The sequence below is a fragment of the Cetorhinus maximus genome, chromosome 4 (assembly GCF_964194155.1).
Source record: "Cetorhinus maximus chromosome 4, sCetMax3.hap1.1, whole genome shotgun sequence".
Taxonomy (NCBI): Eukaryota; Metazoa; Chordata; class Chondrichthyes; order Lamniformes; family Cetorhinidae; genus Cetorhinus; species Cetorhinus maximus.
In genome coordinates, this window is record NC_135882.1 from 132,388,884 (window position 1) to 132,414,578 (window position 25,695).

The 25,695-nt window shown below is 41.1% G+C and overlaps 1 protein-coding gene across 2 annotated transcripts in view; it reads left to right on the forward strand.

Moving 5' to 3' along the window:
- The window catches only part of dhx30 (DEAH (Asp-Glu-Ala-His) box helicase 30), a 125,440-nt gene that overhangs the window by 40,135 nt on the left and 59,610 nt on the right, over positions 1-25,695 (forward strand). For both annotated transcript variants that reach the window (XM_078540847.1, XM_078540848.1), the window contains 3 exons: positions 14,726-14,801; positions 18,389-18,493; positions 19,504-19,679. In XM_078540847.1, the coding sequence (XP_078396973.1) occupies positions 14,726-14,801; positions 18,389-18,493; positions 19,504-19,679 (357 nt within the window). The remainder of the gene's footprint in view (positions 1-14,725; positions 14,802-18,388; positions 18,494-19,503; positions 19,680-25,695) is intronic.

Sequence of the window (25,695 nt, forward strand, 5' to 3'; positions counted from 1 at the left end):
GAAGCAGTCACACCACCTAGGATAGGATCTTCTGATTTGGTCAGTGACCAGGGACAGGAGGGTGTGACTGCAAATGAGGCAGGTAAGGGGACCCAGAGGGCAGGAGCGTGAGCCCCTGCAATTGTCCAACAGGTTTGAGGTTCTCTCGGCTTGTTTGGATGAGAGTGGGGGCTGCAGGGTGGATGAGCAAACTGACCATGGCACCGTGGTAGAGGAAGCCATCCAAGTGGGGGGAGCAAAACGGAATGTAGTGGTAGTAGAGGACAGTATAGTAAGGGAATTGATACTGTTCTCTCTAGCAAAGAGCAAGAGTCTAGACGGCTTTGATGCCTGCCTGGTGCCAGGGTTCTGGACATCTGCTCAGAGCTGGAGAGAAACTTGTGGTGAGAGGGCAAGGATCCAGTGGTTGTGATCTGTGTAGGTACCAACGACATAGGCAGGATGAGGAAGGAGGCTTTGCATAGTCAGTATGACGAGCTAGGCACCAAATTAAGAAGCAGAACCTCAAAGTTAATAATTGCTGGATTATCCCCTGAGCCACATGCAAATTGGCATAGGACAAATAAGATTAGAGAAATTAATGCGTGGCTCAAAGACTGTTATTGGAGAAGTGGGTTCCGCTTTTTGGGGCACTGGCACCAGTGTTGGAGAAAGTGGGATCTGTACTGTTGGGATGGTCTACGCCTGATCCGTGCTGGGGCTGGTGTCCTAGCAAGCCACCTAACTAGGGAAGTAGAGAAAGTTCTAAACTGAATAGTAGGAAAAAGGAATCAAATTTGGGAAGATGTGGTGAATCAAAGTATATAGACTATGCAAGAGAAACATATATTAATATGGGAAACGATAAACAGACTGTGACAGGAAGGGACAGAGAATACAATTCTAAGAGTAAAACAGCAGATAAGGCTAGACGCTACAAAAATAATAAAAGGACAAAACCAAAGGCTCTGTATCTAAACATTCGAAACGAAACAGAGGAACTGATGGCACAAATAGAAGTAAATAAGTACAATCTGATAGACATTACTGAGACATGGCTACAGGATGACATAGATTGGGACCTGAATTTTGAAGAGTACGTGACATTTGGGAAGAACAGGAAGTTAGGAAAAGGTGGAGGGGTGGCTCTGATAATTAATGATGGCATATTCACATAGAGAGGCATGACCTAAGTTCAGGAAACCAGGATATAGACACGGTTTGGGTTGAGATGAAGAATGATAAAGGTGAGAAGTCACTTGTGAGAGTGGTGGTGTACAGGCCTCCTAATTGTAACTACACAGGGTATAAAAGAAGAGGTATTGGGAGTTTGCCAGAAAGATAAAGCAATAATCATGGGGTGTTTTAATCTACATATAGACTGGAAAAATCAGATGGGCAAAGGTAGCGTAGGTGTGGAGTTCATAGAATGTTTTCGGGATAGTTTCTTGGAACAGCACATCCTGGAACCAACCAGACAGCAGGCTATACTGAACATGGTATTGAGCAACGAGATAGGATTAATTGACAACCTCATAGTGAAGGCACCCTGAGGTAGCAGTGATCATAATATGATTGAATTTTACATTCATTTTGTGGGAGAAAGGGGTTCATCATTTTAAACTTAAATAAGGGCAATTATGAGAGCATGAAAGCAGAGTTAGTTAAATTGAACTGGCAAATGAGGTTAAGGGGTTTGTCAATAGAAGTTCAGTGGCAGACATTTAAAGGGATATTTCAGATATATTCCAATGAGAAAGAAAAATTCCAAGGGGAGGGCCCACTATCTGTGGTTAATTAAAAAAGTTAAAGAGAGTATCAAACTTAAAGAAAAAGCATATAATTACGCAAAGACCAGTGGCAAGTCAGAAGATTGGAAAGAATGTAAAGAACAGTGAGGAATGACAAACAGATTAATAAGGAGGGAAAAATTAGAGTATGGAAGTTAGCCAGTAACAAAGGCAGATAGTAAGAGTTTCTATTGATACTTAAATAAGAAGAGTAACAAAGTGAGCATTGGTCCTATAGAAAGTCCGTCAGGGGAACTGATAATGGAAAGTAGGGAGATGGCAGACGAATTGAACAGATATTTTACTTTGGCCTTCAATATAGAGGACACAAGTAACATCCTGGAAATAGCCGTAAATCAGGATGCGGAAGGGAGGGAGGAACTCGGAGAAAATTACAATCAGCAGGGAAGTGGTATTAAACAAACTGTTGGGGCTGCGGGCTGAGAAATCCCCAGGTCCAGATTGACTTCACACTAAGGTCTTGAAAGAAGTGGCCAGTGAGATGTTTCGTGCACTGGTTTTAATTTTCCAAAATTCCCTTGATTCAGGAAAGGCTCCATTTGATTGAATATAGCAAATATAACTCCTTTATTCAAAAAGGGAGGGAGGCAGAAAGCAGGAAACTATAGGCCAGTTATCCTAACATCTGTCAGAAGGAAAATGTTAGAAGCTATTATTAAAGATGTTATAGCAGGGCACTTAGAAAAATTCAAGACAACCAGGCAGAATCAATATGTTTTTGTAAAAGGAAAACATGTTTAATCAGTTTATCGGAGTTCTTTAAAGGAGCCACATGTGCTATGGATAAAGGGGAACCGGTGGATGTACTGTATTTAGATTTCCAGAAGGCATTTGAAAAAGTGCCACATCAAAGGTTTTTGCAGAAAATAAAAGTTTGTGGTGTGGGGGGTAACATATTGGTATGGATAGAAGATTGGCTCACCAACAGGAAGCAGAAAGTTTGCATAAATGGGTCTTTTTCAGGTTGGCAGGATGTGAGGAGTGGTGTGCCACAGGGATCAGTGCTGGGGCCTCAACTCTTATTTATGTAAATGATTTGGATGAAGGGACTGAAGGAATGGTGGCTAAATTTGCTGATGACACAAAGATAGGTTGGAAAGTAAATTGTGAACAGGATGTAAGGAGGCTACAAAGTAGCAGAAAGGTTAAGTGAGTGGGCAAAGATCTGTCAAATGGAGTATAATGTGGGAAAATGTGAAATCATTCATTTTGGCTGGAAGAATAAAAAAGCTTATTATCTAAATGGTGAGGGTTTGCAGAGCTCTGAGATTCAGAGGGATCTGGGTGTCCTCGTGCATAAATCACAAAAGGTTCGTATGCAGGTATGACAGGTAATTAGGAAAGCTAATAGAATGTTATCATTTTTTGAGAGGAGAGGAGAATTGATTACAAAAGTAGGGATGTTATGCTTCAGTTGTAAAAGGCGTTGATGAGACCATATTTGGAGTATTGTGTTGTAAAAGGCATTGATGAGACCATATTTGGAGTATTGTGTACATACTGGTCTCCTTATCTTAAGAAAGATGTAAATGCGTGAGAAGCAATTCAGAGACTAATACCAGGAATGGATGGGTTGTCTTATGAGGAAAGGCTGGACAGGTTAGGCTTGTATCCACTGGAATTTAGAAGAGTAAGAGGCAACTTAATTGAAACCTTTAAGATCCTGAGTGGTCTTGACGGGGTGGATGTGGAGTGGATGTTTCCTCTTGTGGAAGACTCTAGAATTAGGGGTCACTGTTTCAAAATAAGGGGTTGCTCATTTAAGACAGAGATGAGGAGAATTTTTTTCTCTCAGAGGGTTGCGAGTCTTTGGAACTCTTCCTCAAAAGGTGGTAGAAGCAGAGTCTTTGAATATTTTTAAGGCAGAGCTAGATTGATTCTTGATTAACTAGGGGGTGAAAGGTTATCGGGCGTAAGCAGTAATGTGGGTTACATTTGAGGTTACATTCAGATCAACCATGATCTTATTGAATGGCGGAGCATGCTCAAGGGGCCGAGTGGCCTATCCCTGCTCAGGTTCAGATAGAGCATTCAAAAGGGAAATGGACTGTTATCTGAAAAGGAAGAATGTGCAGGGTCATAGGAAGATGGCAGAGTGGCACCAATGAATTGCTCATTTGGAGAGCCGGTGCAAACACGATGGGCAGTATGGCCTCCTTCTGTGCTGTAATAATTCTGTGATCAGGGCTACTAATCCTCCTTTTCAATTTTGCGTATCTCTTCTAAAAGTTAACTATCCAGGAATATTATTTTCCAACTCTGGTCACTTTGCCACCATGTCTCCGTAATTACTATTAGATTATACCTATAATTTCTATCTGTGCTATCAATTTACCTAATTTGTTGCAAGTGCTTCACACATTCAGATATAGTGCCTCTTGCTTCAACTTTTTTTCTAATTTTCCCTGACGCTACCTGAGTCACTAATTTTAGCATTGTTCCTAACTCGTATCAAAAATCCAAACTGGTTGTTAGGGAAGGAAATCCATCGTCCTTAACCTAGTCTGTTCCATAAGAAATGCAGTTGACCCTTAACTGCCCTCTGAAATAGCCTGGCAAACCAATCTGTTGTATAATTCCACTATAAAAAAGTATTTTTTTTCTTTATTCTTGCATGGGAAATGGGCATCACTGGCAAAGCCAGCATTTGTTGCCCATCCCTAATTGCTCTTGAGCTGAGTGGCTTGCTTGGTTGTGCCAGAGGGCAGTTACAAGTCATCAACATTGCTGTAGGTCTGGCGTTACTTGTAGGCCAGACCAGGTAAGGGTGGCAGATTTCTATCCCTAAAGGACATTAGTGAAACAGATGGGTTTTTACAACAATCGATGACAGTTGTTATGATCACCGTTACTGAGACTAGCACTTGTTCTGTATTCCAGATTTGCTAATTGAATTTAAATTCCACCAGCTGCCATGGTGGAATTTGAACCCATGTCCCCAAAGCATTAGATTGGTCTCTTGATTGCTAGTCCAGTGACAATACCACTATGCCACAGTCTCTCCCCATAATTAAGAATATAGCTGCACGTATTACCTGACATGAACCTACGTTTCGGATTTTGACACAACAAAGGTACACCCAGCCCAGCGGGCCCTGCAAAGTCATCCTCACCAGTACCTGAGGACGTGTGCCAAAATTAGGAGAACCGTCCCACAGACTAGTCACAGCTTGCCATAGTCATACTCAGAATCATAGCTATCATCGAGCATCCCACACTCCCCCATTACTATCCTGGGGTATGTCCTTTCCCATCAACTGGACAGACCAACCAAAATTAGCTGTGTGTGTCAGGAAGGGACATAAGTAACAATGCTAAAAGGGCATTAGTGACTCAGGTAGTGTCAGGGAAAATTAGAAAAAAATTTGAAGCTAGAGGCACTATATCTGAATGTGTGAAGCATGTGCAACAAATTAGATAAATTGATAGCACAGATAGAAATTATAGGTATAATCTAATAATAATTACGGAGACATAGTGGCAAAGTGACCAGAGTTGGAAAATAATATTCCTGGATAGTTAACTTTTAGAAGAGATAGGCAAAATTGAAAAGGAGGATGAGTAGCCCTGATCACAGAATCACAAAATTATTACAGCACAGAAGGAGGCCATACTGCCCATCATGTTTGCACCGGCTCTCCAAATGAGCAATTCATTGGTGCCACTCTGCCATCTTCCTATAACCCTGCACATTCTTCCTTTTCAGATAACAGTCCATTTCCCTTTTGAATGCTCTATCTGAACCTGGCTCTGCCATACACTCAGGCGGTGCATTCCAGACCTTCTAACCACCCACTGCATGAGAGTTTTTTCTCATATCGCTTTTGCTTCTCTTGCCAGTCACTTCAAACCTGTGCCCTCATTCTCAAGGGTCCTTTCACGACTGGAAGCAGTTTCCCACTATCTACTCTGTCCAGACTCCTCATGATTTTGAATACCTCTATCAAATCCCCTCTCAGCCTTCGTTTCTCCAAGGAAAACAAACCTAACTTCTCCAATATATCTTCATGCCTGAAGTTCCTCACTCTTTGACCTCTTCTCGAGAATCTTTTCTGCATACCCCCAGTGCCTTCACATTCTTCCTAAAGTGTGGTGCCCAGAACTGAATGCAATATCCAGCTGAGGCGGAACCAGTGCCTTATACAAGTTCAACATAACCTCCTTTTTCTTGTACTCTGTGCACATATTAATAAATGCTGGGGTACTGTATGTTTTATCTCTCAACCTGTCCTGACAGCTTCAATGACTTATGCATATATATACCCAGATCCCTCTGCCCCTGCACCCCTTCTCAAATTAACCCTTTATTTTATATTGTCTCTCCATGTTCTTACAACCAAAATGAATCACTTCACATTTCTCCACATTGAACTTGATCTGTTGCCCGTCTGCCCATTCCACCAACTTCTCTCTGAAATTCTACACTACTTCTGAAGCTCACAGTTCACAATGCTTCTGAGTTTCGTACCATCTGCAAGTTTTGAACTTGTGTCCTGTACACTAAGTTCCAGGTAATTAATATGTAGTTCACAGGTCATTAATATATAGTTCAGAAAATTAAATAGAATCAGTTCGAATGGATCTAAGAAACAACAAGGGGTAGTAGAAAATATTGGTGGAGGCTGTTGATAAAACCCCCATATCAGTTGTAGTGTACGGCATTAGTTGTAGTGTATAGCATTAATTGTAGTGTATGGCATTCGTTGTAGTGTACGTCAGAGTATAAATCAGGGAATCAGGAAAATATGTGGTAAGGATTGCACAGTTGTCTTAAGTGACTTCTTCATATGGACCAAATTTGCCATAAAAGTTTGAAGGATCAGTTCATGGAATATATAGAAGATAGTTTTCTAGATCAATATGTTGAGGAACAAACCAAGGAACAGACTATTGTGCAAAGAGGAGTGTCATTAATAACCTAGTAGTAAAGGGAAGAGTGACCATAATATGATTGAATTTTATATTGTGTTTGAAAGTGATTTAGTTAAATCCGAAATTAAAATCTTAAATCTAAACAAAGCAAACTACATATTTACAAGGGCTGAGTTGGCTCAAGTAAATTTGGAACCTACATTAAAAGATAGTAGAAGAGATGGGGAGATGATGGCGTAGTGTTAATGCCACTGGACTAGTAATCCAAAGACCAGGCTAATGCTCTGGGAATACAGGTTCAAGTCCCACCAAGACAGCTGGTGGATTTTAAATTCCATTGATAAAGCTGGATTATAAAGCTAGTCTCTGTAATGGTAACAATGAAACTGATTGTTGTAAAAACCCCAAACTAATGTCATTTAGAGACAGAAATCTTTCATCCTTACCTGTCTGGCCTACTGTGACTCCAGACCCACAGCAATGTAGTTGATTCTTAATTCCCTCTGAAATAGCCCAGCAAGCCACAGTCCAAGGGCAATTAGGGATGGGCAACAAATGTTGGCCTTGCCCGTGACGCTGACATTGCAAGAAAGAATTTTTAAAAAGACGAGCAATGGCTAGCACTTAAAAAATTCAAACATCAATTTCAACAAATATACATCTCTTTAAGGCACAAAAAGCCCCATAGAAAAAGCGGTCCAACTGTGGCTAACGATGGGAGTTAAAGATAATATCAGATCAAAGGAAGGGGCTTATAATGTTGCGAAAAACATGTATGCTTGAGGATTGGAAAGATTTGGAATTCATCAAAGGAGGAAATTGAGAATCGAGTTTGTGAGAGCACATTAGCATGAGACATAAAAACAGACTGGAAATGTTTATGTAAATTATGTCAATAGGAGGAGATTAGTGAAGGTAAATGTGGGCCCATTAGAGGCAGACAAATGAAATTATCATGGGGATTAAGGAAAAGGTAGAGACATTAAACAAATACTTTGCATCTATCTTCATGACAGACAGCACAAAAATAATTGCGGGAATAACGGGAAACCAAGGGTCTAGCGAGAATGAGGAGCTTGAAGAAATTAGTGTAAGTGAAGAAATAGTACTGGAAAAATTAGTAGGACTGAGTAGCAACAAAGTCCTGGACTGAAGACCTGCATCCTAGGATTTTAAAAGAGGTAACTGCAGAGATAGTGAATGCATTGGTTTTGATCTTCCAGAACTCCTTGGATTTTAGAGCAGTTCCCAAGGATTGGAAGGTAACGAAAAAAACCCTGCTATTTAAGAAAGGAGGAAGAGAGAAAATGGGGAATGAAAGGCCAGTCAGCCTAACATCAGTAGTAGGCAAAATGCTAGAATATTACTACAGATATGGTAACAGGGCACTTAGAAAATGATAATATGATTAGGTAGAGCCAACAGGCCTTATTGTTGAGAAATCTGTTCAGGCATTCAAACATGTAACTAGCTGATAGATAAGGGGGCATTACCACCATTCCACCGCCTCCTCTACTATTTTTTAATGTAGTTTCCCAATTTACCACTATGCCACCATCTCCCCAGATTGGCAGTCTGTCACTAAAGGTGCACTGCAAGAATCAGTACTTGGGCCTCAGTTATTTATAATCTGCAATAATGACTTAGATCAGGGGACTGAGTGTAACATATCCAAGTTTGTTGATGATACAAAGTTTGGTGGCAAAGTAAGTGGTAAGGAGGATGCAAAGGGGTGCAAAAGGACATAGACAGGTTCACTGAGTGGGGATGAACATGACAGATGAAATACAACGTGTCGAAGTGTGAAATGATCCACTTTAGTTGGAAAAGTGAAAAAGCAGAATATTTTTTGAATGGTGAGAGACTGGAAAATGTTTGCATTCGGAGGGAGCTGGGTGCCCTTTACTTGAATCACAGAAAGTTAACATGCAGGCACAGCAAGCAATTAGGAAGGCAAATATGTTAAGCTTTTGTTACAAAGGGATTGGAGTATAACAGTAAAGATGTCTTACTACAATTATACAGGACATAAGAGATGCCCACATGGAGTAGTGTGTGTTGTTTTGGTTTCTTTACCTAAGGAAGGACATACTGGTGGGAGTGCAATGAAGGTTCACTAGACTGGCTCCTGGGATGGGGGGGAATTGTGCTATGAGGAGAGATTGCATAGACTGAGGCTATATTCCTTGCAGTTTAGAAGAATGAGAGGTGATTATTGAAGCATACAACATTCTTAAGCAGCTTGACAGGGTAGTCACTGTGAAAATGTGGAAACATTCTTAGAATAAGGGGTGAGCCACTTAGAACTGAGATGCAAAATTTCTTCACTGAAAGGGATTGTGACTCCTTGGAATTCTCTACCTCGGAGAGCTGTGGATGCTCAGCCATTGAGCATATTCAAGACAGAGGTCAATAGATTTTTGGGTATTAAGAGAATTAAGGAAAAGGGGATGGTGTGGGAAGATGGAGTTGAGGTAGATTAGCCATGAGGATTGAGGATTATCACATCAGCCATGATCTTGTTGAATGGCGGAGCAGTCTCAATGGGCTGAATGGCCTACTTCTTATGACCTTATAGTTCTGATCTTGTTGAATGACGGTGCAAGCCTGAAGGGTCAAATGGCCTGCTTAAGCCCCCCCTTTGTACCCAGTTGAGCGGGAGTGGCCCTGGGAATCTTTAATAGTCATGCTGTAACTTAACAAGCATCAGCTTGGTTCTGTTACTTGGTCACATTATTTTCATGCAGTGCATTGCAGAAGGAATGCTGTACTGCTTTTTAAATGGGGTGTTAAAGCAGTCAGGTGACTGTTAAAGCCACCACCACCAACATAGCTAAAGTTGTCAATGTAGTTTGTGTAGATCTTGCTGTGTGCAAAATGACTGTCATGTTTGCATTTACTTCTAGTATTTCCTTGTGAAGTGTTGTGGGATGTTTGAGACAGATGTTAAAATGGATTCTTCCTCTATGGAACAGTGCACACCAGTTTCACAGTCCACTGTGGTCACAGCATCTCTCACCCTTTAATGAGCTTGTTTCTCTGTTAAGTAGCTGACTTAAGACAGATGACCTAGAGATACCTGATTAGGCCTGTACCACGTTAGCTGATCTCACCCAGTTTTAACAGCAGTTGACTTGTGCTGCAACAAAAACAGAAAACTCATCAGGCCTGGCAGCATTTGTGGAGAGAGAAACAGAGTTAATGTTTCAAGTCCAGTATGATTATTCTTTGGAACGCTTTTCTTCAGGTCCGAAGAAGAGTCATATTGGACTCGAAACGTTAACTCTGTTTCTCTCTCCACAGATGCTGCCAGATCTGCTGAGCTTTTTCAGCACTTACTGTTTTTAATTCAGATCTCCAACATTTGCAGTATTTTCCTTTTATTGACTTGAGCTGCAGTTAGTCTTGTGAACCTGATTACTAATCCTCTGCTGGGAATGTTTGCATGAGGATCCCTGATGAGAATATCTGGCGTGCTGTCATGCCTCCAACAATTGAATACTCTGCAGTCATTGACTGTCTAAGCTCACAGGTAAAGAATGACTTCTTAGCCAAGGGACTGGTAGTTCATCAATGTTCATAAATCTGAACCAGAGCAAGAACCAGCACTTTCAGAGGAGGGTGGGGGTGCAGTTTGGACAGAGGTAGATAGAAAATAAGTAGCCACCAATTAGAGGATACCTAAGACAGTCCATCCTCCCTTCCTGGGAATAATTCAGTTCTCTGCTTCATTGGATTTCGTGTCAACAAGTTTGTACATTTCCTCTTCCGAAAGGTGATGACTCTTTGGCACAGTTCACAGGTATCCTTCTTACCTTTCCCAGTGCAGCTTAGATCCTTAGTTTCAGCAGGCTGTTCAATTGTGGAGGGGCTTTTCACTCACGTCTGATCCAGTCCTTGCTCATAAATTTACACAAGAGTTAAGAGCAGGACTAGTCCACTTGGCTCCTTGAGCCTGCTCAGCCATTCAGTAAGATCATAGCTGATCAGATTATGGCTTCAACTCTGCTTTCCTGTCTGTCCCTCATAACGTTTGACTCCCTTATCAATCAAATATCGAACTTGACCCAACCTCCATTGCTCTCTGGGGAAGAGAATTCCAAAGACTAACGACCCTCTGAAAAAAAAAAATTCTCCTCATCTCAATCTAATTGGAAGACCCTTAATTTTTAAACTATACCCCCCATAAGGGGAAACATCCTCTCAGCATCCACCTGTCAAATCATCTCAGGATCTTCTATGTTTCAATAAGATCACCTTTCATTCCTCTAAACTCCAAATGGGTACAGGCCCAACCTGCTCAACCTTTCCTAATAAGATAACCCCTTCATCCCAGGAATAAGTGAGTAAACCTTCTCTGAAATGCTGTTAATGCAATTATGTCCTTTCTTAAGTAAGGAGACCAAAACTGCACACATTATCCAGATGTGGTTTAACTAAGGCTTTGTACAGTTGTAGCAAGGCTTCCCTACTTTTATATTCCATTCCCCCTACAATAAGTGCCAACATTCCATTTGCCTTCCTAATCGCTTGCTGTACCTGCATGCTAACTTTTTGTGATTCACATACCAGGACACCCAGATCCCTCTGTACTGTAGAGTTCTGCAGTTTCCCTCTTCTCCATTTAAATAAAGTACTGCTTTTCTATTCTTCCTGCCAAAGTGGACAAGTTCATATTTTCCCACGTTATACTCAATCTACCAAATTTTTGCACTCACCTAACCTATCTGTGTCCCTTTGTAGACTCTTATGTTCACTTGACAACTTAATTTCCTACCAATCTTTGTGTCATCAACAAATATAGCTACCATACATTCAGTCCCTTCATTCAAATCATTGATGCAGATTGTAAATAGTTGAGGGCCCAGCACTGATCCCTGTGGCACTCCAATCGTAACAGCTTGCAAACCCAAAAATGACCTATTTATCCCCATTCTCTATTTCCTGTTAGCTGATCAAACCTATATCCAGGTTAATATTTTACCCCTTACACAATGAATTCTTATTTTGTGTATCAATCTTTGATGTGGCACCTTATCAAATGCCATTTGGAAATCCAAGTTCACCATATCTACATGTTTCCCTTTATCCACCTTGCTTGTTACTCCTCAAAGAACTCTAATAAATTAGTTAAACATGATTTCCTTTCACAAAATCATGTCAAGTCTGTCTGATTGAATTATGATTTTCTCCGTGTCCTGCTTTTATCATCTTAATAATGGATTCTAACATTTTTCAAATGACAGATGTCAGTCTACCTGGCCTATAGTTTCCTGTTTTCTTTCTCCTGCCTTTCTTGAATAGAGATGTTACATTTGCAATTTTCAATTCCTCCAGCACCTTTCCACAATCTAGGGAACTTTGGAAGATCACGACCAATGCATCTACTATCTCTGCAGTCACTTCTTTTAAGACCCTGGGATGTAAGCTATCAGGGCCAGTGGACTTGTCAACCTTTACTTCGAATAGTTTTCCCGGTACAGTTCCCTTAATGATTGTTATTGTTTTAATTTCCTCTTTCCCTTTTGCGTCTTGATTTTCAACTATTCTTGGAATGCTTTTTGTGTTGCCTACAGTAAAGACAGGCACAAAATACCTGTTCAACGCTTCTGCCATGTCCTTGTTTCCCATTATTAATTCCCAGTCTCATCCTCTAAGGGACCAGTGCTCACTTTAGTAATTCTTCCTTTTTAAATGCTTGTTGAAACTCTTGTTATCTGTTTTTATATTTCAACTAGCTTTTTCTCATATTCTAATTTCTCTCCCCTTATCATTTTTTAGTTATTCTTTGCTGGTTTCTTAAAGCTATACGATCTTCTAACCTATCACTAATCTTCACAGTATTGTACATTTATTTTTTCAATTTGATACTACCCTTTACTTCCTTAGTTAGTCGGGATGGTGCATCCTTCTCATAGATTCTTTCTTTCTCAATGAAATATCTCCTTAAAGTGTCTGCCACTGTTTCTGTACTCTCCTACCTTTTAACCTGTTTCCTGTCCTCATATTCTTGTAATTGCCTTTATTTAAGTTTAAGACACTAGCCTTAGACCCAAACTTTTCACCCTTGAACTGAATGTGAAATTCTTTCATGTTATGATCATTGTTACCTCGAGGCTCCTTTACTATGAGGTCATTAATTAACCCTGTCTCATTGCACATTACTAGATTTAAAATAGCCTGCTTCCTGGTTGGCAGTAGAATACAGGCCAAGCATCCTTTATCCACAAAACCGAATACATCCAAAAACCGCACTTTTAAAAAAATCTCATTGACCTTTCACGCAAGAAGTCCAGTTGTTTGTCTGCACTGTTTACTTGCAATTTTTGCTTGACAAAAAGAAACTTATTACAGGTATCCTGTATTTATTATTCAGTGATACATCTTATTTTTCTACCCATTTTATTTACTTGAGACTATAGCTAGCCTAAGCTTAAGCTATTGTAATGTAAGTTTATTTGAGGTATCTGAAAACCGAAATTATCTGAAATCCAAAATGCAATCGGCCCCAAGGGTTTCAGATAAAGGACACTCAACCTGTATACTGCTCTAAGATATCGTCCTAAATACACCCGATGAACTCATCTTCCAGGCTACCTTTGCTAATCTGAATGTCCTATTTATATGAAGATTAAAATCACCCACGGTTATTGCAGTACCTTTCGTGCAAGCCCCCATTATTTCTTCCCGTAAACTCTGTCTTACAGTGTAACAACTGTTAGTAGGCCTATAAACCACTTCTACAAGTGACTGCTCACTTTTGCTATTTCTTATCTCTAACCAATCCCATTCTCAAAATCTCTGGGTCACCACCAGCAGTGCCATGGGAAATTGCTGGTATACTGAAAGTATTGCTGAAAAAATAGACGTGCAGTTGAAGCTTTTCGTCTTGCACTAATCAGGACAGATGCAAGAACACCAAATTTCAATGGGAGGAACAATTTATGCTGCATGAGAAAAGGATGCTGGTTGGTTGGCAAGTTGACTCTGATTGGTCAAGGCATTGGCATGGAGTAGGGAAAGGGAACTTTTGTCCTCCATGCTTTTGTTTAATTCAGAAAAGGTGCAATGCCTGAACATATTATTTCTGCTTACGGAGGACTGCTCGTGTGTATGTAGCTTCTAGCAAGCCTAAGTGCCACATTGCGAGCCCGACTGATAATTTTGAACCTTTTTGTGATGTAATTCTTAGCACACTCATGATTATTCAGCAAGAGCTGTCCAATCCTGGAATCACATCTGATGTTAAACATTATGTTTTGAGTTTTGCAAACATGGGCTGGCTGAGTATGGTTGGTACTGTGCCTATTGCAGAAAGAACAGGTCCACGAATTGCGTCTTTTCTGAATTAAACAAAAGCATGGGAAATCATAATTCCATGCCAATGCCTCCACCAATCAGTGTCAACTTGCCTACCAATCAGCACTCTTTTCTCTTGCAGGATAAATTGTTGCTCCTTTTGAAATTTGATATTCTTGCATCAGTCCCAAGATGAAAAGGTTCAACAGCATGTCTCTCTTTTCAGCAACATTCAAGTACTCAAATTCTGTGCTAGCAAGCGACTATTTATTTTGAAAGCCTTCCTGTGTCGCGTCTATCTCCTATAAATGTTCCTTTCTCTGTCACACCTTATTCACAAAGAAGCATATCCTCCACATTGTTATGAACAGCACCACAACGTGGTCAAGTTGCTTCTGCACACTTATCCAGCCCCTTACTGAAGCCAGTTTAGTTTTGAACTATAATGTGACACAGACTGAGGATCAAATTTGAGATATTTGTGATCTGTAGTGCATTATGCAGTTCAGTTCAGCCATTGAGCCATCAGGGATTTCTAAATTGCTGATAGGTTCTTTGAGAGAGTGGAGGACCCTGCATATGTGACCTGTGACTTGCAGCACTGGTCCAGCAGTCAGTTGCTGCGTGTAATTTTTCTCCAAAAGAATTTATCCTTTAGCTCACAAGGAATTATAATATGTTAGTGACAAACTGTATCTTATTTGATAAAGCTGTTTGACTTACAGGTGGTATTAATTGCCTCTTGGTTTTGTGATGTCTAACAGGACGAAGAGGACCCTGTCCCTGATCTCGACCTGGTCACTGACACCATTTTGCATATTGACTCTCACAGTGAGTCGGGTAAGGGAAACTTGTTTTGAATTCTTACTGGTATTTGCTGCTGAAAATAGAAGAGGCATATTTTTAGCTCTCTTTCTGAGTTACTACTTTACTACCTGGTTTAGTTCTGAAATACGAGGACCAGGAAGGCCCCAAGTTTGATTCCTAAAACATCCTGAGTTATTGATCTTGGCCAGAGTAACACTACAGAACAGAAACAGCTCTTATCAAAGTCACAAATGGTAAACTATCTCTCTTTGTCCTTTTCAACCTGTCTGCAGCCTTTGACACAGTTGACCACACCAATGCCCCTCCACTGTCATTCAGCTGTGAGGGACTGCACTCGCTTGGTTTCATTCTTACCTGTCTAATGATAACCAAAGAACACCTGCAATGCCTTTTCTTCCCACTCCTGCACAGTGTCCTCCAAGAAAATATGTTTGGCGCCCTTCTATTTTTATCTATATAGTGCCCTATGGTGACATCATCTGAAAACACATTAGTTTTCACATGTTCACTGATGACTCCTCGCTCTCTATCACCATCACCTTTCTTGACTCCTCCACTGTTGCTGAATTATCATATTGCTTGTCTGATATCCAGGATGAGCAAAAATTTTCTCCTTCTAAATATTTGGAAGACTGAAGACATTGTTTCTGGTCCTCACCACAAATTCTGATCCCAAAACACTGACTTGATATTTTTTCTTGACAACTGTCTGAGGCTGAACCAGACTTTTACACAACCTTGGTGTCATATTTGACTCCAAGATGAACTTCCAATTACATATCCAAACCATCATTTAGACTACCTATTTCCACCTCTGTAACATTGCCCAACTCTGCCCCTGCCTCAGCACATCTGGTGCTGACAGTCTCATCCTGTTACGTCTTGACTTGACTATTCCAATGCACTCCTGGCTGGTTTCCCACATCCTACCCTCTATAAACTTGAGATTGTCCAAAACCTTGCTGCACGAATCCTTACTCTCACCAAGTTTCATTCACCCATCACCCCATACTCACTGATGGAAACTGGCCTCGATTTTAAAGTTCCCATCCCTGTTTTCAAATCCCTTTGTGACCTTGGCCCTCCCTATGCCTAATTGCCTGTAGACTAACAACCTTCTGAGATACTTGCATTCCTATTTCTGGCCTCTTGGGCATCCTCAATTTTAATTACTCCACCATAGCTAGCCAAGCCTTCAGCTACCAAGGTACAAAGCACTGCAATTTCCTCCCTAAACCTCTCCATCTCCCTACCTTGTCTTTCCTCCTCCTTTAAAACCTCTTTGATCAAGGATTTGATCACCTGTCCAAATATCTCCTTAAGCGGTTCATTTTGTTTTATAACACTCGGGATATTTTATTATGTTAAAGGCACTGTATAAACATGAGTTGTTGTTGACATGTAGCAGTTGGCTCCGCTGCTTATGCGCTAGTGAGAAGCAATGAATCAGCAATGAGTTTGTTTGGGTCACCGTCCAGTAGATGGCATGGTTGGATTTTTTTTTAGCTGGAGATGAGTTCATAAGATGTGGATGGGCAATAAATGGGCATTAGGTTGAGGATGCCTTTGTTCAGAGGGCATTTTTAAGAGTCAACCACATTGCTGTGGGTCAGGAGTCATATGTAGGCCAGACCAGGTAAGGGCATTAATGACCCAGATGGGTTTTTACAATGATCGGCAATGGTTTCATGGTCGTCATCATCAGACTTCAATTCAAATTTTACCATCTGCCATGGTGGGATTCAAACCGGGCCCCCAGAGCACAAGTACAATGACAATGCCACTATGCCACCGCCTCGCCCACAATAGGCTACAAATATGACATACTAAGTTTAGCAATCATGGGAGAAGCATCTAACATTGAATCTATGGTTCCCCAACCTTTCCAGCACAGAGGTGTTCCTCACTTGAAGTTTGAGTCTGTTGTAGACTAATTGATTTCTAAGATTAGTCAACAACTCCCATTATCATTGTTTCATGCGATTACTGGAATGTAAGAAGGCAAACTAGATGAACCTTGGTGTGTTTCTGTCCAGTGATTCCAATTTTCAGTCTCATGCTAATAATCGTTGTCTGGTTTCGTGTCAGGAATCTTGGGGTAGGATCCCAACCTGAGTCTGTGCCTTCAAATTACTGGAGATCCTCAATCAAAGTTAGTTCAGGGACCCAGTTTTCACTTAATTACAGTAAATGGATTCAGGCTTTATCCAGCAGCTAGTTGCCCCATTTAATGTACAATGCAGGAAATACATAGGAGTTACAATACAGAAAAGGCTTATCCAGCTCAAGCTATCCATTTACCCTCCATGTGAATAAATGGTTCTTGTCACATTTACCCACTCTGTTCCCATGTCCCCTCAACCCCTGGTACATCATCCACCTTTCCAATTTAATCTTGAATGTTGGCATATGCTTTGATTTATCCTTGTCTGTGCTAGCCCTGGATTTTAATAAAAAATATTGCGGGTGTGTGAAACTTCCATACAAGTCCACATGCACTTTGCAAAACTCTCAGTAATGCAGTTATAGATTTTGTCTGAGAGTGGGTTGTGTTTCAAGGAAGCATTTTGAGCTATAGGACATAGATGGGGGAAAGTACTGCCAGCAAGTGTACTGTCACGAGCTGGGAGCACTTTGTGTTGTATACTGGCTCAGTAGATGAAAGCACTATCTGATTTTGTCCTGAACTGCACAACTGGAAAGGTACCACATTCAATTCTGACCTGCACTGTGATGGCTGATCTTGGTAAACACTGTACAATTGATTTCAACATCTTTAGGTTTTGGGATTGGGAAAAAGAGTCAACCAATCCTCCTTCCAAATCAAGTGACCCAGCTTGGTGGAATGCACTATGTGGGTGCCAGTTATGGACCTGGCTGTGATGCACCTTGTGATTGAATAGCCAACTAACATTCACAGGACATACATACGAATATACTAATTAGGAGCAGGAGTAAGCCACTTGGTCCTTCAGTCTGCTCCACCATTCAATAAGATCATGGCTGACCTGATTGTAACTTGAATCCCACATTCCTGCCTACCCCTGATAACCTTTCACCCCCTTGTTAATCAAGAATCTATCTAGCTCTATCTTAAAAATATTCAAAGAGCCTGCTTCCACTGCCTTTTGAGGAAGAGAGTTCGGGAAAGACTCATGACCCACTGAAAGAAAAAAATTCTCATCTCTGTCTTAAATGAAGGACCCCATATTTTTAAACCGTGACCTCGAGTTCTAGATTCTCCCACAAGAGCAAACATTCTCTCCACATCCATTCTGTTCAGACCCCTCAGGATCTTAAAGATTTTGATCAAGTCACTTCTTACTCTTCTAAGCTCCAGTAGACACAAGTGAAACCTTTCCAACCTTTCCTCATAGGACAACCTGCCCATTCTTTATATTAGACTAGTAAACCTTCTCTGAACTGCTTCTAACACATTTACATCTTTCCTTAAATCTGAACCCAGAAACATTTGCTACCTTTAATAGAGAAGAGGAGATAATGGGAGAGATTGGCGTTAGGGTGGGGAAGAGATAGAAGCCTGTCTCTTTTTCACTCTGTCTTTAGCTAAGGACTCTTCTTGTATGTTTGCACTGCAGGTGGGATCTTGTGTTTCTTGCCAGGATGGCAGGAAATCCGAGGAGTTCAACAGAGACTTGAGGAACGCCTTTCAACTAGGAAAGAAAACTATATAATTTTACCTGGTGAGTATCTATAAACTCAGTGCATTTAGGAAACAAGTGAACCTACCGTGGGTTTGTTCTCAGTTAATCAGAGGAGGAGATACATAGCTGGAAATTCTACAGCAAGTAACTCACCTCCTGACTCCACAAAGCCCGCCACCATCTACAAGGCTCAAGTCAGGAGTGTGATAAAATACCCTCCACTTGCTTGGATGAGTGCAACTTCAACAACACAAGAAGCTCAACACCATCCGACACAAAGCAGTTTGGTTGATTTGCACCGCATCCACCATCTTAAACGTTCACTCCCTCTATCATCTGTGCACAGTACCAGCAGTATGCACCATCCACAAGATGTATTGCAGCAACTTGCCATTGGTCCTTTGACAGCACCTTCCAAACCCAGGACCTCTGCACCTCTAAGGACTGGGACAGCAGACACATGGGAGCACCACTGTTCCTTTACTGTCGCTGGGTCAGAAATGTGGAACACCCTCCCCAACAGCACTGTGGGTGTACCCATACCTTATGGACTTCAGTTCAAGTAGGCCGTTCACCACCACCACCTCAAAGGTAATTGGGGATGGGCAATAAATGCTGGCTTTGCCTGTGACACCCACATCCCAAGAGCGAATAAAAAAAATGTCTGCTTCTGGCCAAAATTACAGATAAATGTGGCTGACTAGAACCACAGCATCACCAGTGGTGGGAAGACTGAACATCATGTTTGCAATATAATCCCTTGTGCTTAAATTCTATAAACAGTGGAAAAGCTTGTTTGGATCCAATTTGTCCAAACCTTTCATAATTTTAAGCACTTCTACCATATACTTTAATCGTTTTTCAAAAGAGAAAAGACACAGATTGTCACTGTTGTTTTTCCTGAGAATAAGTACGCAACTTCTCAGCTGATTTTGTCCACATGATAGCTGTCACCGCACTTCAGAGGACATCATTATATTTGAAACATTATAAGATGTTTATAAGAGGTCAGATAAGGCATTGCTAAAGTCTAAGTCATCTTTTCTCAGTTCACTCCAACATTCCTGTGGCGGATCAGCAAGAGATCTTCCGTCAGCCACACCCTTGGATGAGGAAAATAGTCCTGGCGACAAACATCGCAGAGACCTCAATAACTATCGATGATATTATACACGTGGTCGACACAGGGTGTCACAAGGAGCAGCGCTATGATCTGAGGACAAAGGTAAAAGGTACCTTAAGGTAGTGGAACAGGTAGATAAGGTGGTTAAGAAGGCATATGGGATACTTGCCTTTATTATCCAAGGCATAGAATATAAGAGCAGGGAGGTTATGATGGAACTGTATAAAACGCTGGTTAGGCCACAGCTAGAGTATTGCGTGCAGTTCTGTAATCCGCATTATAGGAAGGATGTGATTGCACTAGAGAGAGTGCAGAGGAGATTTACCAGGATTTTGCCTGGGCTGGAGAGTTTTAGTTAAGAGAAGAGATTGGATAGACTGGGGTTATTTTCCCTGGAGCAGAGGAGATTGGGGGGGTGGGGGGGGAGACATGATTGAGGTGTATAAAATTATGAGGGGCATAGATAGGGTAGACAGGAAGGAACTTTTCTCCTTGGTGGAGGGATCGATAACCAGGGGGCATAGATTTAAGGTAAGGGGCAGGAGGTTTAGAGGGGATGTGAGGAAGCATTTTTTTCACCCAGAGGGTGGTGGGAATCTGGAACTCACTGCCTGAAAGGGCGGCTGAGGCAGAAACCCTCATAACATTTAAGAAGTATTTGGATGTGCACTTGCGATGTCATGGCATAAAAGGCTATGGGCCCAGTGCTGGAAAATGGGATTAGGATAGTTAGGTACTTGTTTGACTGGCGCAGACCCGATGGGCCGAAGGGCCTTTTTCTATGCTGTAAACCTCTATGACTCTATTTAACCTGGGTTGTTAAAATTATTTGGTGAGAGTAGAGGACAGCTGTTCAAATTTGTAGAGGACAAGTTTAAGACTGATGGCTGGAAAACCATCTTCACACAACCTGGTCAATACTTGGAATGGACTTGATGGGGAACGAACCTGACCAGATAAGAGAAGTAAAAGAATGGAACATCTGGGCAATTGTGACCATAATATAATACAGTTTAAGATGATGATAGAGAAGACATAATTATGACGAAAACCAAGTTATAAGATTGGAGAAAAGCTGATTTTGAGAATAAAACTTGGGAAAATAAAATGGGAAATGACGGTGTAGAACAACAATGGGAAACATTTAATCCAGTCAGTTGCTTGGTGGTACAGAACTTGAATATTGCTGAAAAGAGGGACATGTTGCCAAAGTTTTTCATCTTACGCTCACCAGGAGAAATGCAAGAGTGCCAAATTCCAAACGATCATAATGTATACTACAGGAGAAAAGGGTGTTGATTGGTTGACAAGTTGACTCTGATTGGCCAAGACATTGCCAGTGGTTACCTAGTACAAATAACTGAAGGAACATGCTGTTTGATTTGATCAGCCAATCGTTAGGACATACGGCCTGTGTACCTGGCATTGCATTAGCATTGTAATTCTGGTGCAATGCCATGTTCCTTCAGTTATTCGTAATAGGCAGAATACAGACCATACTCAACCAGCCCATGCTTGCAAAACTCAAAACAAAACGTCCACTTGAGTATTGCTGAAAAAAGAGACATTTCTTAAGCTTTTTGTCTTGCACTTATCAGGATACCTCACAAGATTACCAATATAAGGAGGAAAACAACAATTTATAATGTGTGTGAAGAGAGTGCTGATTGGTTGGCAAGTGGCATTGCCATAGAGAATGCACCAGTGATGGTGACTGATAGTTAACTGCCAAACATTGTTGAAATTTAAACCAGGCAGCTTGACCCTGATTGGTCAAGGCATTACTCTGAGGACTGAGTCAATGAATGGCTGTTGTAAGGAACATATCTTTTTATTTCTGTTGGACTGTTGTAAAGAACATAACTTTTTATTTTCTGTTGGACTGTGGATTAAAATTACAATGGCTGCAGTTTGAAAGACATGCCCACTGGAACGTATATATGAGATATATATATATATATATAATGTTGCAGTCCTGGAACAGAGTGTGCCATGAAAGACAGGATGGTGCCAGAAAGGAGTCCTGGACTAAGGGAGCTGCCTGGCAATAGCATTTTAATTGGTTCCTGATCAGGTGACCAGGTTTTGTTTGAGAGCAGTGCAGCAGAATAGCTCCTAGCCTGAAAGGAACAAGATCTAAAACCTCTTTCTCCTGTAATTCCACAATAATTGCTAGCTGGCTTTTCCTCCTCATAATTCTATAACCTGCTCTCTCTCTGAAAACCCCTGTCAAGAGGCAAAGGGGAAAATCACTGTTAGAGGCATTGAAAGGCAAGTGCTCAACCAGTGAACTAAATACTGAGAGTGCTGGGAGACCACCTCATGTCATCAACAAGAACTGAAGGAATTTGGAAGACATCGATCAAAATCAACCCATCAAATCCTGTATTCCAGAATTGGTGCTATTGAACTGTTTTATCCCACCCTTAAAATCCATGTTTTTAGTGTGTCTTATGTGTCATGTGTGTGTGTGTATAAGGATTTAAGAAGGGGTAGAGTTTAGGTTATAAAGTTAGAAATTAGCAGTTCATATTTCTTTCTTTTGCCACTGGTTAAAGACAATTTGATCAATGAACAGCTATTTACTTATTAAGTTTGCAAACCTGGTGCTCGTATTCAGTTAACCTTAGATGGGTTGATCAAACTTTTTCACATTTGTCGCGGTTCAGGGAGCAGTGGGCTTGATATTGCAGCGCACTGTCCCCAGTGACTCATGAAACTGCCACTATTTTATTTGTTTTGGATTTCCAGCATCCGCAGTAGCTTTTAGCTTTTTGTTTTTACCACTTATTTTATTTAGTTGAAACAGGTGATGTGTGTACATGTTCTTTCTGTCTGCAAGCTGTCCTGATGAGTGCAAGACAAAAAGCTTAGATTAGTCTTTTTTTTCAGCAATAACCAAGTTCTGTACTACCAAACAGCTATTTCTAAAATGTCTGTTAGATGTGATTCTGTGATTGGGCAGCACTTGCTGAACAATCCTGAGTGTGCTAAAAGCTATTCTAACAACCAATTTAAGATAATTAGTTGAACTCGTACCGTGGTGCATTTAGACGATGGTTTGTGTCTTGGTGGTTAACTCTGTTAAACATTGCTTGGAAGGTGTCCCACTTTAGCATGGCAGTCTTTGCTGCATTTGCTGCAGATGAAGACTGAGAAAGTGCAGGATTCATGGGCTCTGCTTACTCTGGGCCCTCTTAGCCAGCTGAGCTTTCTGTTTCTTCTCAACTCTTCTGATGCTCCTCTGAACAGTCAGCCTCCAGATGAACTGCCTGTCGGCAACTGTCTCTCAGTTGTCTAGGTCGAAGTCTGCAACCTTCATAGCTTTCTGTCACGTGTCCTGGTATTGTGACCCAGTAGCCAGTTCATCATACAGCAGGCATTTGGTACATGGCAGATGTCATTGGCTTCGTAATGAGTGTATGCAGGGTTATCAGTATTGCAGTACCCTTCCGTGATCTGGTAGCAAAGTAAAAATTCCATTAGAAGTGAAGTACTTCTGTGAGAATTCCTCAGTTACACAACAGAGGGCGCTTGAAGACCAGGTCAAACCCATAGCAGAACAATCAGCAATTCAGTGCTTTGAGAAGATCTTGGGACTTATTACAGAAGCACTACAGTATACTTCTGTTTAAGGAAGCTCTTCATAAGCTCTGTCTAAGACACAGGACATGAAGAGGAAAGTTTAGCATCCTGAGGGATGTATGTAGTAGGCAAATCCAAAATTGAATTAAGACCAAGTGATCTCAGAAAACAGTGCAAAACTGCCTTATTAAAGGGAAACCAAGTACTTGTGTACAGATGTCATTTTTAGATGATGCAATGACATATAAGGAAAGAGGAAAGAAAAGGACTTGCAATTATGCCACAACATCAGGACCTCCCATTGCGCTTTAATAACCAATGAAGTATTTTTGAAATGAAGTCACTGGTGTAATGTACTGAAACACAGCAGCCAATCCATGCACAGCAAGATTCATAACTTAAGAAATAGGAGCAGGAATAGGCGTTTTGACCCCTCGAGCCTGTTCTGCCATTCAATAAGATCATGGCGGATCTGATTGTGGCCTCAACTCCACTTTCCTGCCTGCCCCCCATAACCCTTGAGTCCCTTGTAGAACAAAAATCTGTCTAGCTCAGCCTTAAATATATTCAATCACCCAGCCTCCCTTGCTATTTGGGGTATAGATTTCCAAAGTTTAACGACCCTTGAGAGAACAAATTCTTCCTCATCTCTGTCTTCAACCCCTTAATTTGAAACCATGCCCCATAGTTCTAAATTCCCCCATGGGTATCTACCCTGTCAAGCGCCCTCAGAATCTTATATGTTGCAATAAGATCATTTCTCATTCTTCTAAATTCCAATGAGTATTGGCCCAAGCTGCTCAACCTTTCCTCATAACCTCTCCATCCCAGGAAACGACCTAGTGAACCTCCTCTGAACTGCCTCCAATACAAGCATATCCTTCCTTAAATAAGAAGACCAAACTGTACGCAGCACTCTATGTGCAGTCTTACCAATAAGGGAAAACAATCAGCAGAGGCTCTATGGTCAGAATTGGGGAATAAGAAAGAACTTAAAACTCTACTGGGAGTTGTCTGCAGGCCTCCTGATACAGCAATAAAGTGGTAGAATGTATTAATTTAGAGACTAGAGAGGCTTGTAGCAAAAGTGTAGTTGTTCTAATGGGAGATTTCAATTTTCATATAGTTTGGGAAGAGCAAATCAACTCAGGTCAGAAAGATAGTGTATTTCTTGAGTGCGTAAAGGATAGTTTCCTGGAGCAATATGCTCTAGAACCAACAAGAGCGCATTAGATTTTGTACTGAGTAATGAACCAGACTTAGTAATCCAATAGTAAAGGTACATTTTTCTAATAGTAATCTTAATATGATCAAACTCAATGTTAGGTGTGAAAAGTAGAAACCTAACAGTTACTAAAATTCTGGATTTTGGTAGGGCTAATTTGAATGAGAAGAGACAGAGACTGATGATGAGCAAACAGGTCAAAACTGTTATTGGGTAAAATTCCAGATGAATACTGAGGCATTCAAAAAAGAACGAACCTTAATGCCTGAGCAGTATATGCCCCTAAGGGGCAAGAGCTCTGTTGAGGAAGGTTGAAATTAACTTAGCAAAGGGACAGACACCAGGATGTGGCATTAGAAAGGAGAAACAAGGTGCACAAATGATTGGGAGACACCACACTAGATTAAGAAATAGTAAGGTATTAGGTGCAGTCAGACTAAGAAGGAGAAATTAAGGCCTAAATTAGATTCACAGTGCCTGTATGTAAATGGACAAAGCATGGTAATTACATTTGGCGCACTGTAGGTACAAATAGCTTCATCTGAATATGCTATTAGAGCCAGGGCATAGAAGGATGCTATTCAGGCCATTGAGCACATGGCAGCTCTCTGTAGAGTGTTCCAATCGCTCCCATTCCCCCATCCTTTCCCCGTAGCCTTGCAAGTTTATTTCCTTCAGGTTCCCATTCAAGTTCCCTTCGAAGTCGTTCATCGCCTCCGCTTCCACCACACACATAAGCAGCAAGTTCCAGTTCACTACCACTTGCTGCATAAAAAAAGTTATTCCTCACGTCTATATAACAAAAACAAAAATACCTGGAAAAACTCAGCAGGTCTGGCAGCATCGGTGGAGAAGAGCACAGTTGATGTTTCGAGTCCTCATGACCCTTCAACAGAACTAAGTAAAAATAGGAAAGGGGTGAAATATAAGCTGGTTTAAGGGGGGGTGGTGGTGTTGGGACAAGAAGAGCTAGGTAAAGGGCTAGTGATAGGTGGAGATAACCAAAAGATGTCACAGACAAAAGGACAAAGAGGTGTTGAAGGTGGTGATATTATCTAAAGGAATGTGCTAATTAAGGGTAGAAAGCAGGACAAACAAGGTACAGATAGCCCTAGTGGTGGTGGGGTGGGGTGAAGGAATCTAAAAAGGCTAAACGGTAGAGATAAAACAATGGATGGAAATACATTTAAAAATAATGGAAATAGGTGGGAAAAGAAAAATAGATATAAATTATTGGAAAAAACAAAAAGGAGGGGGAAAAAACGGAAAGGGGGTGGGGATGGAGGAGAGAGTTCAAGATATAAAATT